The sequence below is a fragment of the Cetorhinus maximus genome, chromosome 6 (assembly GCF_964194155.1).
Source record: "Cetorhinus maximus chromosome 6, sCetMax3.hap1.1, whole genome shotgun sequence".
In the NCBI taxonomy this organism is placed as follows: domain Eukaryota; kingdom Metazoa; phylum Chordata; class Chondrichthyes; order Lamniformes; family Cetorhinidae; genus Cetorhinus; species Cetorhinus maximus.
In genome coordinates, this window is record NC_135884.1 from 81699764 (window position 1) to 81722394 (window position 22631).

A 22631-nucleotide genomic window follows, 5' to 3' on the forward strand; every position below is an offset into this window, starting at 1 on the left:
AGACAGAAAGCAGGAAACTACAGGCTAGTTAGCCTAACATCAGTCATACGGAAAGTCACAGAATCACACAGTGCAGAAGAGGCCCTTTGGCCCATCGAGTCTGCACCGACACGTGAGAAACACCTGACCTACCTACCTAATCCTATTTACCGGCACTTGGCCCATAGCCTTGAATGTTATGATGTGCCAAGTGCTCATCCAGGTACTTTTTAAAGGATGCGAGGCAACCCGCCTCCACCACCCTCCCAGGCAGTGCATTCCAGACCATCACAGCCCTCTGGGTAAAAAGGTTTTTCCTCACATCCCCCCTAAACCTCCTGCCCCTCAGCTTGAATTTATGTCCCCTTGTGACTGACCCTTCAACAATAAGGGGAACAGCTGCTCCCTTATCCACCCTGTCCATGCCCCTCATAATCTTGTACACCTCGATCAGGTCGCCCCTCAGTCTTCTCTGCTCCAACGAAAACAACCCAAGTCCAACCAACCTCTCTTCATAACTTAAATGTTTCATCCCAGGCAACATCCTGGTGAATCTCCTCCGCACCCCCTCCAGTGCAATCACATCCTTCCTATAATGTGGCGACCAGAACTGCACACAGTACTCTGGCTGTGGCCTCATCAAGGTTCTATACAATTTCAACATGACCTCCCTACTTTTGTAATCTATGCCTCGATTGATAAAGGCAAATGTCCCATATGCCTTTTTCACCACCCCACTAACATGCCCCTCTGCCTTCAGAGATCTATGGACACACATGTCAAGGTCCCTTTGTTCCTCAGAACTTTCTAGTGTCATGCCATTCATTGAATAATTCCTTGTCAAATTACTCCTTCCAAAGTGTATCATCTCACACTTTTCAGTTAAATTCCATCTGCGACTTATCTGTCCATTTGACCATCCCGTCTATATCTTCCTGTAGCTCAAGACACTCAAGTTCACTGTTAACCACCCGGCCAATCTTTGTGTCATCCGCAAACATACTAATCCTACCCCCCGCATAGCCATCTATGTCGTTTATATAAATGACAAAAAGTAGGGGACCGAGCACAGATCCCTGTGGTATGCCACTGGACACTGGCTTCCAGTCACTAAAGCATCCTTCTGTCATCACCCTCTGTCTCCTTACAACTAAGTCAGTTTTGAATCCACCTTATCAAATTACCCTGTCTCCCATATCACCTGGTCACCTCCTCAAAAAATTCAATCAAATTTGTTAGGCATGACCTCACTCTGACAAAGCCACGCTGACTATCCCTGATAAAACTTGCCTCTCCAAGTGGAGATAAATTCTCTCCTTCAGAATTTTCTCCAATAGTTTCCCTACCACTGACGTGAGACTCACTGGCCTGTACTTCCCTGGCTTATCTCTACACCTCTTCTTAAATAGCAGACCCACATTAGCTGTTCTTCAGTCCTCTGGCACCTCCCCCATAGTTTCATGGTCATCACTAAACTTTTAATTCCAGATTTTTTTTGATTGAATTCAAATTTCACCATCTGCCATGGTGGGATTTGAACCCAGGTCCACAAAGCATTATGCTGAGTCCCTAGTCTAGTAACAGTACCACTACACCAGAACCTCTACCTGTCATGTCTGAATTTAATATTATAACACAAGGAACTTATAAGAATAAAATGACAAAGGTGTTCAACATCACACCAACTGATAAAGACGTCATTGCGGGCCGACACAAAAGCAACAGTGATAAACCTGTGGTGTGCCTAAGGTGCCTTATGTTTACATTTTCGGGTGCTACATCTTGGTGCTGCCCCCTCGCTGGGATTGGCATCTGAGACAGCCTGTTGACTCTACTATCCTGTTGGCCTTGATGACCTTGGCGGTTGTCATCTGGTCCGTGGAGCCTGTGCTGGCCCCACCTGGGAGAGAGTTGCTAGTTCCATGGCTGATATCTCTCAAGTCGTCACAGCCTCATCGGATGCAACGGTCACTGCTACAAATGGACCAGTGACACCATCTCTCTCCATGCTGTCTCAAATTCGGAGCTCTATCTCTGTTGCATTTTTGAAATACAGCATAGCGATAGATAATTTCAATCAAAAGGAACTCTGCCTGCTCACATCATACTGGGGTCAACAGACAGAGAAGTTCTGAAGGAGACTTCAAAATCTAAAGCAGCAATTTCCAAGGAAAAACTCAGGTCCACTGTTTAAGGAACAGCTGTGAACAACAGCGAAGGATTCATAAACAGTGAACTCTCTGTTTTTTGCCTTTTAACACTGAATCTTTATTGAACCAAAGTTAACCTTCTTATACAGTACTTATACACATATGATTTTGCATGCTTGTGTTTGTGTGTTTAGCTTTTAAAATTTTTATTTATATCTTGGTTGGGATTTTTTTTAGCTCAGTAGAAACCCCGGTGTGTTTAAACTCAAGAAAGCCTGTCGGACTGAGTTTTTTTACAATCAGCACATAAATGGTTAAGTACAGACACTGAATTGAAATCTTCATCCTTATAAATTTCAAAAAACCTTGTTACGATCAATTGAGGTGTGGGAAAGAAAGGGCAAGTTCTGACATCCATCCTCAACTGGTTGTAACAGCCCTACTGCTTAGTTTAAGTTCTCTCTACTGCCCTAGTTGCATGATTAGGTTAGAAGTTATTATTAAAGATGTTATAGCGGGGCACTTAGAAAAATTCAAGACAATCAGGCAGAGTCAACATGGTTTTGTAAAAAGGAAATCATGTCTAACAAATTTATTGGAGTTCTTTGAAGGAGACAACCTTTGAGGTCCTGCTTTTTAATCTGCTATCTAGCTCCCTAAATTCTTTTTGCAGGACCTCATCCCTCTTTCTACCTATGTCATTGGTACCAATGTGAACCACGACCTCTGACTGTTCACCCTCCCCCTTTAGAATGCCCTGCAGCCGTTCTGTGACATCCTTGACCCTGGCACCAGGGAGGCAACATACCATCCTGGAGTCACATCTATGGCCACAGAAGCACCTGCCTGCACCCCTCATTATTGAGTCTCCTACCACTATTGCTCTTGCACTCTTACTCCTCCCACCTTGTGCAGCTGAGCCACCCACAGTGCTGTGAACTTGGCTCTGGCTGCAATCTTCAGAGGAACATTCACCCTCACCCTCACCCTATCCAACACAGAAAATTGGTTCTTGAGTGAGATGCACTCTGGGGCTTTCCTGACTACCTGCCTGCCTCTCTTCTTCTGACTGGTGGTCACCCATTCCCTCTCTGACTGCACTTCCTTGTCTATGGGTGTGTCTTAATTGGATTAAAATCAGCTAGTCTGGGTGCTTTGATATGTACTAGTTTGAGATGTAAACAGAGAGGTAGAGTGTATTTGCATTTTTTGAATAACGCATTCAAGAAGGGGGGTGAAAACTGACACCTTTCTAGCAGCTACCAAGCAATACGTTTATATTATTAATAAAGTTGGCACGATGAAAGGGGTTTTATTGTTAGAGAGGTTTAATTCAGAGGTTGTTGATACAATGAGAATTAACATTCAATGGGGCTGGTAGATATAACTTCAGTAGTTTTCAAGTGTGCAGAGCAGAGGCAATGTGAGATCAAAAGTCAGCTGCAAGCCTCCAACTGGCTCCACAGGAATCAAGCGAAAAGAACCTCATTTTGAATTTGTAAGGTGAAAATGCTTAGCCTGGTGCCTGGTTAAGTCTATGGGTTGCTGTTGCTTTAATAGAGATTAAATTGGGAATTTGTTAAAAGTTATGATAGTAGTAATTTGTAGCCATGTGTATATATATTCTTAACCTGTGTAAATTAAGAAAATGTTTCATTTAGTGTAATATAAAACCTTGAGAAATGGTGGTCTGATTCCTGCCTTTAGAGTTGTATCTCAAACATAACAATGAAAATCATAGGTTAGGACAGTTGTTTAAAGTTTCCCTCTGGGATTTTTAAATAACTCCGCTTTACCAACTGCATCGCTCATAACAGTGGAGAGGATGTTTCCTCTTGTGGGAGAATCTAAAGCTCACGGTCACTATTTAAAATAAGGTAATTTAAGCTCATTTAAGACAGGGTTTATGAGAATTTTTTTTTCTGAGCATTGTGAGTCTTTGGAACTCTCTTCCTCAAAAGACAGTGGAAGCAGAGTCTTTGAACATTTTTAACGCAGAGCTAGATAGATTCTTGATTAACAAGGGGATGACAGGTTATTGAGGGTAGGCAGGAATGTGGGGTTGAAGTTAAAATCAGATCAGCCATGATCTTATTGAATAGTGGAGCAGGGTCGAGGGGCCCAGTGGCCTCCTCCTGCTCCTAATTCGTATGTTCATATGATAGTTGCACAGCTTGAGCACAGATGTAAACCTGTACATAATGTTCACTATTGCAAATAAACTCTCAAGAATGTCTCCCTGCCTATGGCTCCTTCTTCTGGTGAGCAGTCTTCATGTGCCTCAGATGTGAATCCTTTCTACACAAGACAACGACAGGTATCTCAGTCCAGGGCCTCTTCCCTATGCTTTTTTCAGCCTTCAGACCAAAGTGATGGTCCGGCCTCACACTACCGTGACATATTAGTGATGCTTGCACCTCTACGGTGCTTGTCATTGCTGCCAGAATGTCATAGGCAGGCTCATAGTGTTCTGTTATTCTCTCTGTATGCTCTCAGCACCTTTAAGGTGGGGCTGGCCCCCACCTCTTCAATATCTGTGACCAGTGACACTGTGTTTCTGAAAGGGGCAGGTGCTGAAGGCGGACAAAAGGATCAGGTGCTTTTAAAGTTTCATGGCTGCATCTCTGTTATATGGCCCTGATAACAAAGCACAAGTGAGCTGTCCTTGGACAGACAGGAGTCAGACATTCTCAGAGGCTATGTGACGATCGATGGCGTGTCCTCACTGCATGTTGTCATCGTCCTCATGCAATCGAGCGACTATTAGGGCCTCTACTGCAACTCCATGGCAGGAGCCAGAAGCATTATCACTGAGAGTATGTGCACTGCCACAAGCCAGACCGGAGTCAAATGTTCATAGATGCAATGTGAGGATCCATCTCCTCACACATGTCGTCATCATCCTCCACAAATCTAGCAGCTATGACGGCCTCCCGAGCACGCCTGCCTCATCTGGCCAGTGCGAGGGCCTCATTGCTGTTATTGTTGCCTTCAAGGACCTCTTCAACCTCACCACCGTCGACGTCCTCATCATCGGAGGAGCCCTTCAGCTCCTCCATCTCCTCCTCAGCCAGCTCGTCTCCCGGTCGCAGCGCCAGGTTGTAAAGGGCGCAACAGGTGACGACAATGCATGACACCATCTGTGGACTGTATTGCAAGGCTCCACCAGACTGGTCCAGGCACTGAAACCTCATTTTTAGCATCCCGATGGTTTACTTCACCAAGTTGCAAGTTGCAGCATGAGCCTCGTTATACCTTCACTCTGCCGCAGTCTGAGGCCGCCGTACGGGTGTCATTAGCCACAGTCTCTGCGGGTAGCCCTTGTCCTCGAAGAGCCAAACCTGCAGCCTCCGTGGACCCTGGAAGACGTCAAGGATCTGTGACTGACTGAGAATGTAGGAGTCATGGACAATCCCTGGAAACCATGTGTAGATCTGCAGGACGTGTTTGTGGTGATCGCACATTAGCTGCACATTCAGCGAATGGAAGCCCTTGTGGTTAACACAGATGACCCCTTGTAGCAACGTATATCCGAGCTCACCCTGCATCTGTGGGAGACATGTGATCTGGGCAAATCCAATCGCTCTCGCATCCTGGCGCTCTTGGTCCCGGGCAAAATGCACAAAGTTGTGTGCCCTTGCGAAGATGGCATCCATGACCTTATGGATGCATTTGTGGGTGGAGGCTTGTTCTATTGCACAGAGGTCACCTGTGGAGCACTGAAAGGAGCCACCAGCATAAAAATTGAGCACCACGGTCACTTTCATGGCCACTGGCAGTGGAAGCCCTTTACATCCCCATGGCAGTAGCTGGCAGATGGACTGACCAGTTCCCTGGACAAGTGCAGTCTTTGGTGACACTGGTTGTTGGTCATCTGCAGGAATGAAAGGTGGCATCTATCGACCCTGGGTTTAGCTAGGCGCTGACCAACGATGGCTCGCTGTAGCTCTTCAGCAGCATGTGTGCGAGCCCCAGCTGCCCCTTCTTCCTGAGGGTGCTGCTCCTCCTTCTGTGCAGCCAGGCACCTCCATCGCTCTCTTCTCCATCATCTCCGCTTTCTGTATGCCACAGGGCATACAGCTAGTTCACCAGGCTCCATGCTCCTGATTTACTCCTCCTGCAGGATGAAAGAGAGAGACACGTGGGTTAACTTGGGTGTACTACGAACCTCTCTTGGTTAAATCTGAAGGCCCTTTAATGCACCTCAGAGAGTACTGGCCACCACTTGGATTGCCAGAGAAAAGTGCGCTGCATGGCTGCCCGAAACCCCAAACACCTCTGCCCCACTTCACCTGACCAATTGGCGGCAGCTTTGCCCATTGGGCTGCATGCTGTGCTCTCAGCTCAGGTGCAGGCATTCTCCTAAACTGCACTGCAAGGCTGCACTGTTAGCTTGAACCATGGAGGAGACTGGTCCAAACCAGGATGATGACATTGCAAGGGGCTGTGAGTGCCTCCACCAGTGACTGCTCCATGGCCAGCTGTAGCAAGGAGATTATACAACAGGTCCAGTCGTCCAACTGTTTCACAGTCCACTCAAACGCTCATTAGTTTGCAGTCTGTGCCCAAGAGTTGAAAAGCTCTGGAACACTTGGTGGCACTTTCATGCCTCTGCGTTGCTTGAATAGGCAGATAAGCTAGAGGCCTGACTCCGCACATGTCAATGTGGCTGTGTCTGAACTGTCTTAGCTGCAGAGGAATAGTTACTTTATGCAAGGTTTCCCTAATGCTTGTGCACTACATTCAACTGCAGGGCAGCACCCCCGTCCAACACAGCTCAACCAGAGGGCAGCCCTTGCCCCCAGCCCCATGTCGTCTCAACTGCAGGGCAGCCCTTGCACCATCCCCCTACTCCCCCAATGTGCCTCAACCTTGAAGTCCAACAGGCAACCTGGACGAGCGATTCACAAGGTTACTGGGCACTCCCCTCTGAGTTCCCCTCAAAGTGCAGCCCGCCAAGTGTGCGCCTTATATATGCTGTTGTGAAACACGTCGGCATGACTGAGTGGGCGGACGATCCAGCGGGGATTGGCAGGGATTATACCGATGGGTTGGCTTTATAATTATACGCACATGTATTGCAATGAGGCTCTTGACGTCTGGTGGCGGGCCGCATTTCCTGCCATTGACGGGCTGACCGGATGATCACAAACTGGTTTCACAATGTCATGAAATTGATTTCTGGCCTTCTCGCCATATTGTCCACTCACGCCACTAAACATATCCAACACCAGCAGACACAAAAAATTCCTCCCTATGGGTGGGATTTTCCCCTCTGCAGACTAAGTGCGGTGGCGGGCTAGGGAAAAGTGGCCTTCTCCCTGCCAACCGCAATGGAGTGTTTTCATACCTGATTGTCCGCCTCTTGCCTCATTAAATATGCATCAGCGGGAGAACACTGTTTAGCTGGCAGGCAGCCTGTGACTTCAGTGGATCCTCACTCTGGGCGACATGTTTAAACCACAACCACACACGGATCTTTCAACGTCTTCGTCCCAGGACTGCTCCAGGTCACAGATGACCCCAAAAAGCAGGAAGAGTGCAGTCCCCAAGTCTAGTGACACCTCGCTGGGTCACCTTCTGAACATTGTCGAGGCTCGCCATGACCTTCTCTCCCTGGGATGGCCGTGGAGGTCCAACAAGGTCACCAACCCGGTTTGGAAGGAGGTGACTGTGGCAGTGAGTGCCACCTCAGCCCGCAGGAGGATAGCAGTGCAGTGCCACAAACAGAAGAGCCAGGGTCTCATCCCTCTCAGTTCACAAGCCCCTCACACATTCGCAGGATGACTGTATACAGGGATCTCACACACTGCCAACACAAGTAGCATCACCACTCACTCGCCCACAAACACCCTAATATCCCCATCTGGGCTCAGATCACATGCAGTTCACATCCTCATCCCATACATGGCTCTATTCAGCACCCACACAAGACAGGCATCCTTATCATCTGCCTTGGCATGCTCTATGCTCATACTCTCTCCATCTCTCTTCATGCAGGCCAAGCTGACTCCAGGAGTATCTGGCTGATCCCAATCCCCTCTGCCTGTGACCCCATCTGCACTCCACAGGCCAAGGAGGGTGCACCTGCCCCACAACAGGAGACCCAAAGCAGGCCAGGGTCCTCCAGATCTTGGCCCTCCACAGGACACCTGCCAAGGTCATCACAGACAACAGGGCATGGCAGTCAGCAAGGCTGCCTCCACCTCTGCTATGAATATTGTGAATGCACTAAGACGTAGCAGTAGGGTAAGAAGATCAAGAAATATTAGGAGCATGATGGTGGCACAGGTGTTCACCACTTTCCACCAATGTAAATAGAATTGCACCCATTCCACATCTCCTCTTGTGTAAGTCTCCTCTGTATGCTGGGTTGTGTCGTGTGTGATTCAGATGTCACATGATGTTCTCTCCCCCTGCTTATCGCAGATGTCACATCATGTGCCTCTGGTCGATGTTGTGTGCAGCCATCTCATCACAGTGTGTGTCCCTTCTCGATCCATTACCGACATCAGTGATGCCTCACCCTCAATGTAAAGTGTGCTTGTGCAAGGCATCTCGTCAGCATGCACTACAGGTTCAGGTGATGTTCATTCTTAGCTCTGTAAGATGGAGACTCATCTGCATTGTGGAAAGGTGAAGGTGTAGTGTAGAAGGAGAGAAGTAGATGCGTATGGAGAAGAGTGATCTTTCCTTAAACTCCATGCTGTCATCTGTAAGGGTTCGTAATCTATAAACCCATACTCACAGGTTGTGTGCATTCCTGTCAACCTTGTGCGTTGTCAACTCTGAGTGTACATCTGTTAAGCTGACCAATAAGTGTGTGCACCTTCCCACCTCAATGTGCCGGTGCTCCGTCCCTCACGGGCACAATTTTGTCCTGGCGCTCAAAGCTGCAGCTTTAACCATCTTGCATCTTGCAATTGCCTGCACAGCACCCACGAGGGTATCGTCAAAAATTGCTAACTATTGAAATTCTTCCTGGGAATATGGGTGTCACTGTCAAGGCAGGCATTTATTACCCACTCTGTGCAATCCTTCAGAAGGCGGTGGTAGGGCTTTATCTCTAGTTCTGTTCATTTTCACACCAGAAATAAAATCCAGGAGAAAGAAAAGCTGTTGATTTTGAATAATATACTTGTCGTCTGTTCTGATTTGCTCATTGAAGATAAGAATAAAAGTTACTGTTGGTAATATTAGCATACAAACACATCTTAGGATGACAAAACTTTGTCCACTATTTTCACAGAGGTTAAGACAAACAACAACCGACTGGTATAGATCAGTATCAACAGGACAACAACAACTTACATTATATTACATCTTCAGTGTAATAATTGACATGCTAAGGTGCTTCACAGGAGTATAATTAGACAAGATTTGACACTGAGCTACATGAGGAGACATTTGGATAGGTGACCACAAACCTGAGATGGAGTAGGTTTTAAGAAGTGTCTCTGAAGAGGAGAGAAAGGTAGCGAGGTGGACAAGTTTAGGGAGGGAGTACCAGAGCTTATGAACAAATTTATTTTGCCAGGGCTCATGGTTGCATTAAAATAAGGAACAAAGTTACATTAAACGAACATGATAAGTATCGATAAAGTCACGGTAATTTCTAAGCTACAGTTCTACTCTGATAGGAGCTGACTAGAAATTGTTTAAGCATGCAGTTTATTTCTCAGCACATACCATTTTCGCCTTCAATGGCTTCCAAGGTTTTACTCTTTGCTTGTTCTTGTTCTTCTTGGGTTTGGCTCTGTTCTTTGTAGTACTCCAATAATTCAAATGGAAGCTTCTCACCTGGTTGTCTTGGCGGCACTATCAAGGTGTTATCTGAACTGTAGCCCTTCATCATCCTCAGAACCTTTCAAGATGAAGATGGAGTAGAGGGCTCAGCATTAAAGGATGTTTCAAAATATTTTTTTTTTTTAAAAGTGCGCTCTTTTCACAAAAGGTTAACCAACAGGCAGTAAAGCATATAGCTAGTTTAATGGGTTATACTGCAGAGTACTAGAATGCCAGCTGTTCACTGAACTGACAGTTCTCTATCTCAGTCTTGCCTGTCATCAGGTATAATGAGTATAATTTTACCAGATATCATTTTGACAGTGCTCTATTATTATGAAAAAAAACTCTCCTTCTCAAGTAGCTTTGCTCCAGTACAGTAACTACACATCACATTCCATAGAAAACCATAGAGATTTATAGAAATCTGCTCCCAGGCTTCCCTCAATACTGCCCTAAATTGGACGCTCAAAGATGTTCAACAGAGCTGGCTGTTGATTCCGTCTCTGTCTGCAACCCCCTCCCTCTTCATGGCTAACAGCCTGACCTCTGCTCTGTGCTTCTCTACAACATCACAACCGTGATCAAGATTGCAAAGGTAAGTCCATATCCATTGCTCTATGTTACTATATTTTGCATTGTTGCAGGGAAGTCTGGCTGGCCAAATTATAAGGGTAATGATAAAGAAAATTTGCAGACATCACAATAAATGATAACATTAATGTAGGTCACAGTGCTGGCATGATTTCCAGTATCGTTTGTCTTCTTGGTACAGCCCATGAACTCTCATCCTTCAAGGGTCAAAGATATAGTCAAAGACCAGAGGCTGATAACTACAACATTACAATTATTCATTTTTAAGGCCCTAATAATGGGTTTAGTTAATTTGAAGTATCATTCATTCATATAAAATGGAATGCTAGGTTAACACAGAAGAGTTCAGATGTTAAATGGGTCTGATTTTAACTGTGCAAATGAATGGTTTTGAGTACATCTCTCATTAAATCTAACAAAGCTTCCTTGGCGAATGACCTTGCCAATGTAAAACCACATCAGAATTCTTGGTGGCCACAGTGTACTCCTCGGCGCATCCTTCAGACTTAGTTGTTTGTATCAGCCAGCTTTAAATGATGTCCCAAGGCCTTGATGCTTTCAACAGTCACTAGGATCTTTCCAAGGGTTGCAGGAGTTAGCTCCATCCGACATATTTCCAAAAGGTAGCCAAACAAAGCCTAGAGCAGCAATACTGGCGAGCTTTGGATTCCCAGTCACTACCTACTGCAACAACCACTGTGCCACTTCACCATCTTCAAAAAGCCACCACCAAGCAGTTTATTCACTTTGATCTTATTCTGACTTCAAGGTGCACTGACAAAATATAGCTTCTCCTGATCTGCAGTCACCTTCTCAATCTCCTTTGAGAAACATCTCAATTTAATGACTTCCCACCCACATTCCTTTGAAGTCATCCTTTAACGTGATTCTTCCGAACTAAAATCACTTAACCTGCTTCTCAAAGACATTTAGTCGATTTGAAATCCTTGACATTTAACGTTGACGAATATATGTGTAAAAGAAACAATTCATGATGAGATTGATAACAGGAAGAAAAGGGTTACTCCATGGACTTGGTAGCTATTCGTAGCCAATCTTTCTGGAGCAAACAAAGTTAATGGAAAAGTGTGCTCAGATAAGGTGACTCTTAGTGTTAAATGTTGCATGCTGTCTGCTGCTCAACATGCTTGTTTTAATAATCGAAAACAAACAGAGCAGACACACAAGAAAATGGCACTTCTAAAAATCATAATATTGTAGAGCTCTCAGTGTTTAAATGGGCAACCAAGCATGGTACTGAACAGGGATTCCTATTGTTAACTAACTTCAGCCAGAGGAGTAATGATTAGCCTTGGCATCTCCACACGTCCTGGTCACTATTTAATGATACTTGCTGGCTGATGTGTGTATATCACATGAGTATGGACTTGGAATCGGGTAGGGTCAGAAAGGGGGTCAAAATTGGTACTAATACTGGGACGAGGATGGGGACTGGGGCTGGGGACAAAATTGGGCTGGGGGGGGTTGTGGGTCTGGGGCTGAAGCTGGGACTGGGACTGAGGCTGACTAAAGTGAACTGGGAAATTAGGTTAGGGAATAGGCCAGTAGAGATGCAGTGGCAGACATTTAAGGAGATATTTCAGCATAGTCAACAAAGATCCATTCCAGTGAGAATGAAAGACTCTAAAGGAAGGGTACATCATCTGTGATTAACTAAGGAAGTTAATGATAGCATCAAATTGAAAGAAAAAGCTTATAATTCAGCAAAGGTGAATGGCTGGTCAGAAGATTGGAGAGAATATAAAGAACAGCAAAGAATGACTAAAAGATTAATAAGTAGGGAAAAATTGGTATGACAGAAAGCTAGCTAGAAATATAAAAACAGATGGTAAGAGTTTCTACAGGTATTTAAAAAGTGAGTGTTTGTCCTCTAGAGAGAGAGTCTAGGGAATTATTAATGGAAAATAAGGAAATGGCGAATGAATTGAACAGATATTTTGCATCTGTCTTCACTGTTGAGGATACAAATAACATTGCAGGAATAATCGTGAGTCAGGGGTTGAAAAAGAGGGAGGAGCTTAAAACAATTACAATCACCAGGGAAAGGGTACTAAGAAAATTATTGCAACTAAAAACTGACAAGTCCCCAGGTCCTATAGGACTAAAAGCTGACATGTCTCCAGGCCCTGATGGACTTCATCCAAGAGTCTTAAAATAAATGCTGATGAGATAGTAGATACATTGGTTTTAATTTTCAAAATTCCTTAGATTCTGGAAAGGTCCCATCAGATTGGAAAATAGCAAATGTGACTCCTCTATTCAAGATTGGAGGGAGACAGAAAGCAAGAAACCACAGGCCAATTAGCTTAACCTCTGTCGTAGGGAGATTGCTGGAATCTATTATTAAATGGTTATAGTGGGGCAGTCAGAAAATCTCAATGCAATCAGCCAGAGTCAAGATGGTTTTGTGAAAGGGAAATCGTGTTTGACTAATTTACTGGAGTTCTTTGAAGAAGTAACTAGCAATGTGGATAAAGGGGAATATATGGATGTGGTGTACTTAGATTTCCAGAAGGCATTTGACAAGGTGCCACATCAAAGATTACTACGTAAAAGAAGAGCTCATGGTGTAGGGAACAACATATTAGACTGGATAGAGGATTGGTTGGCTAACAGGAAACAGAGAGTCAGCATAAATGGGTCATTTTCAGGTTGGCAAGATGTGACGAAAGAAGTGCACAGGGATCAATGCTGGGGCCTCAACTATTTACAATTTATATAAGTGATTTGGATGAAGGGAACGATGGTATGATTGCTAAATTTGCTGATGACACAAAGATAGGTAGGAAAATATGTTGTGAAGAGGACATAAGGCGTTTGCAAAGAGACAAAGATAGGTTAAGGGAGTGGGCAAAAATTTGGCAGGTGGGGTATAACGTTGGAAAATGTGAACGTGACCACCTTTGCAGGAAGAATAGAAAAGCAGTATATTGTTTAAATTGAGAGAGTTGGCAGAGCTCTGAGGTACAGAGGGATCTGGGTGTCCTGGTACATTAATCAGAAAAAGTCAGTATGCAGATACAGCAAGTGATTAGGAAGGCAAATGGAATGTTGGTGTTTATTGCAAGGGGAATGGAGATTAAAAGTAGGAATGTTTTACTACAGTTGTACAGGGCATTGATGAGACCACATCTGGTGTACTGTGCAGTTTTGGTCTCCTTATTTAAGAAAGGATATAAATGCATTAGAAGCAGTTCAGAGAAGGTTCAATCAACTGACACCTGGGATGGGGGGGCTTTCTTATGAGGAAGGATTTGACAGACTGGGCCTGTATCCACTGGAGTTTAGAAGGTTGAGAGGTCACCTTATTGAAACATATAAGATTCTGAAGGGATTTGACAGAGTGGATGTTGAAAGGATGTTTCCCCTTGTGTTAGGGGACACAGATTAAAAATAAGGGGTCTCCTAGTTAAGGTAGAGATGAGAAGAAACATTTTCTCTCGGAGGTTCGTGAAGCTTTGGAACTCTCTTCCCTATAGGGTGGTGGAGGCAGGGTCATTGACTCCCTTGTCAGTCAAGAATCTAACTAATTCAGCCTTAGAAATATTCAAAGATTATTGGGGTAGGTGGAATGTGGAACTGAGGCCACAATCAGATCAGCCATGATCTTCATGAATATGGAGCAGGCTCGAGGGGCCAAATGGTGTATTCCTGTTTCTAATTCATATATACATATGGGACTGGGGCTGGGACTGGGACTGGAATTGAGACTGTGACTAAGACTGGGGCTGGGGATCGAGATGGGGCTGGAACTGTGCCTGGGCCTGGGACTGAGGATTAAGCTGTGGCTTGGACTGGGCCTAGGGCTGGGGTTGGGGATTGAGATGGGACTGGACTGGGACTGAGGATCGAACTGGTAATGGGGCTGGTGCTGGGACTGGTGATTAAGCTGGGGCTAAACTCTGATGAAATCAATGGAATGAAATTCAGATGTGTTCTATAAGGGGTGGGCAATCCTCTCCACCAGTTTAACCACTAGCCGTGAAGATGAAAATCTACCCCTACATCTCTAAGTAACTCTACAATTAACAGCTCGCCAGAGACCTTTTCTTCTACCAGGTACTTGTCATCAAACTCCACTGAATAGAATTCAACGGGGAAGCTGCACGGGTTCTTTACAAATACCATCCCCTCCACCTCTGGACTGTATGGTAAAAGTGGACCCAGTTCCAATGAAGTTGTAGAAAAGTCGAGATGAGGCTCTAGTCCTTGGCCCTTGGCCATGATCAGCACCTGGTTACTGCTCTGGGCAAAGGTCAACATCAGACGATGGTTATAAAGTTTCTGTCGGTTAAAACAAAAATAGCCACTGTCAAAACTCATCTTGTACATTTAGCTGTATTTTCATTAATAAAACCATCTTTCTGTTATTAACCACGTAGCTACAAAGACGTTACCCTACATTTTAATATTCAAGATATATGAAGGTTTTGAAGAGTAAATTAGGAAAATTTTTTTTCAATTTGTTCTTGGGGTGTGGGTGTTGCTGGCTGGGCCAACATTTGTTTCCCTTCACTAATTGTCCTTGAGAAGGTGGTGGTGAGCTGCCTTCTTGAACCACCACAGTCCATGTGGTGTGGGTACACCCACAGTGCTGTAAGGGAGAGAGTTCCAGGATTTTGATCCAGCGACAGTAAAGGAACGGTGATATTCCAAGTCAGGATGGTGAGTGGCTTGGAGGGGAACTCCCAGGTGGTGGTGTTCCCATGCATCTGCTGCCCTTGTCCTTCTAGATGGTAGTGGCTGTGGGTTTGGAAGGTGCTGCCCAAGGAACCATGGTGAGTTTCTGCAGTGCATCTTATAGATGGTACACACTGCTGCCACTGTGTGTCAGAGGTGGAGGGAGTGAATGTTTGTGGAAGGGATGCCAATCAAGCAGGCTGCTTTGTCCTGGATGGTGTCAAGCTTCTTGAGTGTTATTGGAGCTGCACTCATCCAGGCAAGTGGAGAATATTCCATCACACTCCTGACTTCTGCCTCGTAGATGATGGACAGATCTTGGGCAGTCAGGAGTTGAGTTACTCTCTGCAGGATCCTAGCCTTTGACCTGCTCTTGTAGCCACAGTATTTATGTGGCTGGTCCAGTTCAGTTTCTGGTCAAAGGTAACCCCCAGGATGTTGATCGTGGGGGATTCAACAATGGTAATGCTACTGAATGTTAAGCAGATTCAATAGTAACTTTCAAAAAGGAATTTGCAGGGCTATGGGGAAAGAATAGGGGGAGTATGACTATTTGTACAGCTCTTTCAAAGAGCCAGCACAGGTATAATGAGCTGAATGGCCTCCTTCTGTGCTGTATCATTCTTTGATTCAAAGATCCGAGAAAAGGATGGCTGATTTATGTCAAATCAGCCTATGGAATCCTTCTCCTCATTCTTGTATGTCCCATGTACAGCTGTGGGTGGCTCAGCAAGTGAATCATTACAGATTTGTCTTGAAACTTTACTAAAACAGTAGTTCTAAGTAAGCAGGGCTAATTGTAGGTTCCTATCCAAAGTGCTGCCCACTCTTTCCTTGAGCAAGTTCCTCAGGTTGGTTTTGCGAAGCACTGAGCCTTTGCTCAGCAATTGCATTGTGATCAGAAGCTTGTGTACTGACACATTTTCTAACCGAAATAGCATTAGGAATTCAACCTAACGGCTGGTACTTCTTTCTTTTCCTTGAGAAACTCACCTCTTCATCAGGAATGAATGTTAGCTGCACATTCATTCTTGCCCCAGCATTCAGCACACCACAAGCAGGCAACATGTGAAACACATAGGATGGTTGCTTCAACTCCTTCAGTAGTTTGGATCGCAGGTATAGGGGAACATGCTTATCGAGCTGTTTAAATCACAAAGATTAAAGCTGTGTGAACAATGCAATTAATGGCAGATCAATAAAATTCATTTTACGTGGACTTTTAGAGAAAAGAAAAAGGCCATTTGCCCCAACACATTTATACTCCAAATGAGCTTCCTCCCACACTATTACTTTCTCCTTCATGTATTGATCTAGCTTCTCCTTAATGTTAATTGCCTCAACAATTTCATATGGTAGCAAGCTCCATATTCACACCGCTCTCCAGGTAAAGAACTTTCTCCTCAATTCCTTGCATTTATTAGTGTCTATGTTATACTTATGCCCTGTAGCTTTGGATTCCCCTGCACATGGCCCGTCTTTATATCTACTTAATATGTGCATATTACTGTGAAATAGGAAAATCTCTTCTCACCTTTTCTTTCACAATGCTGGTATCAGTGAAAACCCATTCACAGGTAACATCCAGGTGATTATGGAGCTGGATAGTCATAACTTGACAATGCCCACACTGTACGGTGCCAAAGTCCAGATGATCATTGGAGACAGCCAAGCCTGGCATAGTCACTGTAGCACGCAGGATGACATTCACTGTGGGCCCACTTACAACCTAAACAAAATTTGAGAAGTACAACCAAACCAATTCCCAGCAAAGATCAGCTATCTTCTTCCTCTTTCGCTTCACCTGCCACTGAACCAGATTCCATCAAAGACACATTTAAGTTGCAGATATGTGCTTATTGTTTGTCCTTTTCTAAGTGTATTCTCCTAATCAATTTGGTGATCATTGCAATGAACAGCAATGCAACTCTTGGAAACAGGGATTTCTTTTGCAAAACTGGGAAATAGACAGTGGGAGTGCTACAAGTAGCTTCAGGTAGGCAGGGAGAAATCAACTTGGGTTTCCACATCTGACCACTATCCACAAAGATCTGATGGTAGACCTATGGACGTAATCCACAAGTAAGGGTAGGACCAGGCTCTGTTGTGATATCCTCAATGACAAAGTAGCCTGCAAATAATAATTAGATTGACATATGAGGAATTGTGTCATGGGCAAGGTACCGTAGCAAGACTCACCCTTGGAACTGAAATCCCAGAAGCAGCTAAGACATTCAGCAGAGGAGACCGGGACAAAATTGGCAAAAATAAATAAGCAGGTGTAAAGAATTGAAAATGGAATTTTGGTTGTTCTTTTAAATTCCCCACGTAATAGGTATATTTTCCATGCCTCGTACCCAGGCAAGAGCAGAAAACTGTGAAGCCAGTGGTCAGAGCAATCGCTGGTGATTTTAGCACTCACTGCACTTTTCCACGCTGTAGAGGCAGGAGCTATTCAGACTACCATTCTGACATTAGGTTAGCACCAATCTCTCAGTGATATTACAATCTGGAATGCACTATGTGAAAGGGTGGAGAAAGCAGATCCAATAATAACTTTGAAAAGTAAATTGGGTAAATCTTTGAAAAGGTAACATTTTTAAGGGGAAAAAAGAAGAGGATAGGACTGATTGGATAGCTTTTCGAAGAGCTGACAGGGATGCAATGGGCTGTACTTAACCAGCCTCCAAGTGGCAGGAATGGTGGCAGGTAGGGAGGTGGGTCAGGATTGCTCCTCAAAACAGTCCCACGCCAGGGGTCGACTTATATGCAGAGTATGAAAGTGAACCACCAGCATGGGTGTGGATGTCAAACCGTAGAATAATCTGTCAATGGTAGAAAATTACAGTCCCAAATCCCCTACATCTGAGTTGGAGTTTTGTCTCTTCAGAGAAGTTGAAGGTGCCACTCTGGAGGGCAAAGGGAAAGGGAAGAAGGAGTGGGCCTGTTGCTGTACTTTACTGTGGTAAGGGTCAGATGACAGTGAGAGTGTGATCTGTAAAGGAGCTCATCACCACTCACGCCAATTATCCCTGTCATTGGTCTACAGGCCCAGATCTCACAAAGGCTTCATCCTTCAGCTGGAAGAGCTTTCTCCTGCGGATGACAAGCTCTGGGAAGTGCACAGTGCCCACCTATCAGCTGTTGATATCAGGACAGAACCTGCAGAGTAGTTTGCACTGGATACTGCCAAACAGGTAATGTTTAAGATAAACACGCTTACATACACTTGTTGAGTTGCAGCAGTTAGTTATGATGCATAAAGTCAGTTTCACAGTTGACTGGCATTTCAATTTTAATCAGAAACATGTTTCAAGTGGCAGTACTCTTGCCTTCCCCCTGGGTAATCAGTTTGTATCCCACATTTATTCCAGCCAACCATTGTGCTAATTTTCCTGCTCTCAGCAGCTAGCTTAATATCCTCTGGTGTTACTATTTCAGGCTTACTGGCTGTTAAACTGCTTGCGAAGTGTTAAAGAAGCATAATAGTCATCTGAAATTGGCCAGGTTTCTTGTGTTAAGTTTCCCCTGCTGAAAACATGAGGTTTTATTTGAAAGCGCCACATTGATAATTATCACCCAAAAATAAGATTATAAACATTCCAAGAAAAATATCCAACAGAACTGACAGCTGCGAGAGAAGAGTACGCAGGATGTTGCCCCGACATCTGCCAACGCTATTTTCAACCGTCCAAATACAAACTATATGAGAGGTGTCAGGATGACTGAACTTTTGTTCATCCTCCTCCTGTTGGCACCATGATTAAGAATCAAGGAACCCCACCGTGTGAAGAATCACAGGCGCCAACTATCCTCTGGCACATGACATGATTTGGTGGCATTTTGATGCAAAAAAGTTACAGCAGCCAAAATTCTGCAGCAGTGACAGATGCAGCATTCCTGCTAAATCGCCCTTAACCTACTTCTGAATTGCACAGCAAATGAAACCTGCTGGACCAAATAATATATCACACTAACCTCAAATTGTTCTAATTCAAAAATGTAAAAGGTGCTTAAATGAAACCAGACTTTTGAAAAACGGGAGTGATCTTTTTACGTACCTGTATTGGCATCAAAGCTTCTGCAGGTCCAATACTAAGGTTTGCTTGAAGGGGGTCAAACCGTACTTCAAAAGTCTCTGTTTCACAATAGGGCAGATTCTTCACCCTGTGCAACTCAGTGCTGAAACCTACAACACAAACCACATCAGGCAGATTAGGAAAAACATATACATCTACAATTTATCAAAAAGGTAGCATTATTGGGATTGACAATATTTACTTACAAGACAAGGACATTGAATTTTATTTCTGTTCTAATTTACAAATTTCTTTCCTCCGAGTTGCAATACAAGAGAAAATATAATTTTGTGTAAGTGGGGCAATCATAATGCGTGCCAGTTACTGAATCATTCTGAATGAGTTATAGCCTGAGATCTAATCGAGGGGTGCTGATGATTTACATATAGAATAATAAATATGCAGGAGTGAGTTCCAGGTTGGAAACTGATTAAGAGTTTTGGATGATTTGGCAGGGAGATGGGAGCCAGAATGCAGTACCATGAAGGGTAAACAAGGTGCACAAAGGATTGGGAGAAGTAGATAACACTGAACTACGAAACAGGGGAGGTAAGACTAAAAGTTAGTGTATTAAGGTCTGAATTCTGTTGTCGGTGCATGTTTGTAAATGCATGAAGTATGGTCAATAAGGTTGGTGAGCTACAGGCACAAATAGCCACATGGGAATACGATATTATGGTGACCTGGCTCAAAAAAGGGCAGCATTGGGTACCAAATATTCCTGGATACAAGGTGTACAGGAAAGATAGGGAAGGAACAAAAAGATGAGAGATGGCTGTAATAATTAAAGAGAATATTACAGTCTTGGAGAGAGAGGACATCTCAAAGGGGTGAAAGACTGAATTTATTAGTTTAGAGCGAAGGGACAATAGAGGCGCTATTTTAGTACTGGGTGAATTCTACAGGTCACCAACTATTGGGAAACATATAGAAGAAAATATTTGCACAGAAATTACAGCAAATTGCAAAAACCATAGAATAGTTACAATGGAGGACTTCCATTTTCCTAATACAGATGGGGATAGTAGTAGTGTAAAGGACAGAGGAGGAAGCTTTTTGAAAATATGTCCGGGAGAATTTTCTAGATCAGTAAGTTTCCTGCCCAATGAGGAAGGATACATTGCTGCATCATGTTCTGGGGAGGTGGATCAAGTGTCAGTCAGGAAACTTCTATTTATCTGTTTATATATTTATTTCTTTATTATTCATTTATGGGATATGAATATGATTAGCAAGGACAACATTTGATGCCCATAATTAATTGCCCTTGAGAAGGTGGTGGTGAGGCACCTTCTTGAAACAATGGAGTTCACCTGGTGTAGGTATTATCAACACTGCTTTTAGGGAAGGGAGTTTGAGGGTTTTGATCCAGTGGCAGTGAAGGAACGACAATATAATTCCAAGTCAGGGTGGAATGTGGCTTGAAGGGGAGCTTGCAGGTAGTGGTGCACTTCTGTATCTTTTCCTTCTAGGTAGAAGAGGTCATGGGTTAGGAAGGTGATATCGAAGGAGGCTTGGTAAGTTGCTGCAGTGAATCTTGTAAATGGTAAACACTACTGCCACTGTGCACCAGTGATGGAGGGAGTAAATGTTTAAGGATGGGGTGCCAATCTGCTTTGTCCTGGATGGTTTCGAGCTTCCTGAACATTATTGGAGCTGCACTCATCTTGGAAAGTGGAGAGTATTCCTTCACACTTCTGTTCCTGGTAGATGGTGGATTGACATAAGGGGGTCAGGAGGTTGGATATGTTCCACAATCACAACCATCTTCCTTTGTGTCAAGTATGACTCCAACCAGTGGAGAGTTTTCCCTCTCATTCCCATTAGCATCAATTTTGCTAGGGGTCGTTGATACGACACTTGCTCAAATGCTGCACTGATGTTAAGGGCAGTCACTGCCAACTCACCACTCGAGTTCAGCTCTTTTGTCCATGTTTAGACCAAGGCTGTAATTAGGTCTGCAGCTGAGTGGCCCTGGCGGAACACAAATTGGGCATCAGTGAGCAGGTTATTGCTAAGCAAATGCGGCTTGATAGCACTGTTGATGACCCCTTCCATCATTTTACTGATGAGCGAGAGTAGACTGATGGGGTGCAGCTAAGGGGTGCAGCTAATTCTGAAGCACAAGTCTTCAGTACTACTGCCAGAGTGTTGTCAGGACCCATAGCCTTTGCTGTATCCAATGCCTTCAGCTGTTTCTTGAAATCACATGGAGTAAATCAAATTGAGAGAAGCCAGGCATCTGTATTGTTGGGAACCTCAGGAAAAGGCTGAGATGAATCAAGCACATGGCACTTCTGGCTAAAGATGCTTGCAAATGCTTCAACCTTGTCTTTTGCACTAATGTGCTAGGTTCCCCCATCATTAAGAAGGGGGGCATTTGTGGATCCTCCTCCTCCAATTGGTTGTTCAATTGTCCGTCACCATTCACGACTGGATGTGGCAGGACTTCTGAGTGCAGATATGATCCGGTGCTTGTAAGAACACTTAGCTCTGTCTATTGCATGCTGCTTCCACTGCTTAGCATGCATGTAGACTTGTGTTGGCATCTCATTTTTAGGCATGCTTGGTGCTGCTCCTGGCATGCTCTCTTGGACTCTGCATTGAACCAGGGTTGGTCCCCTGGCTTGACAGTAATGGTAGAGTGAGGGATATATGTGGTGATGAGATTGTGGTTGAATAGAATTCAGCAGCTCCTGATGGCTGCCCAGTTTTGAGCTGCTGTTCTGAATCTATCCCATTTAGCACCATGGTAGTGCCACACAACACGATGAAGGATATCCTAAGTATGATGTCATCACTTTCAAGGATTATTTGCAGGGATCATTCCTACCAATACGGCCATGGACAGATGCATCTGCACAAAGGTAATTTGATGAGGATGAGGTCAAGTTGGTTTTTCTCTCTTGTTGGTTCGCTCACCACCATAACATGGTATATTAGCTTTTATTGCAAGAGGGTTTGAGTACAGGAGTAGCAAAGTCTGCACCTGGAGTTCTCATAGACTCAGAGATGTTTACAACACATAAGGAGGTCATTCAGCCCATCATGTCTGTGACAGTCAACAGAGATCTGACACTAATCTCATTTTCCAGCGCTTGGCCCATAGCCCTGGAGGCTATGGCAATGCAAGTGAATACCTGAATACTTCCTAAATGTTATGAGAGTTTCTGACTCAGTGAATCAGGCAGTGAGTTCCAGGTTCTCACCATCCTCTAGGTGAAGAAATTTCTCCTCAACCTTAGCCTTCTACCTCTTACCTTAAATCTATATCCCCTGGTTATTGACCCCTCTACTAATAGAAAAAGTGCCTTCCTATCCACCCTATCTATGTCCCTCATAA

The 22631-nt window shown here is 44.3% G+C and overlaps 1 protein-coding gene across 1 annotated transcript in view; it reads right to left on the reverse strand.

Annotated features, from left to right (window-relative positions):
- The window catches only part of LOC144682290 (hydrocephalus-inducing protein homolog), a 151962-nt gene that overhangs the window by 121287 nt on the left and 8044 nt on the right, over positions 1-22631 (reverse strand). Inside the window, exons 3-7 of the mRNA XM_078544766.1 lie at positions 19271-19398; positions 16744-16938; positions 16203-16352; positions 14574-14813; positions 9819-9993 (exon numbers count right to left, since the gene is read on the reverse strand). Of these exons, the coding sequence (XP_078400892.1) occupies positions 9819-9993; positions 14574-14813; positions 16203-16352; positions 16744-16938; positions 19271-19398 (888 nt within the window). The remainder of the gene's footprint in view (positions 1-9818; positions 9994-14573; positions 14814-16202; positions 16353-16743; positions 16939-19270; positions 19399-22631) is intronic.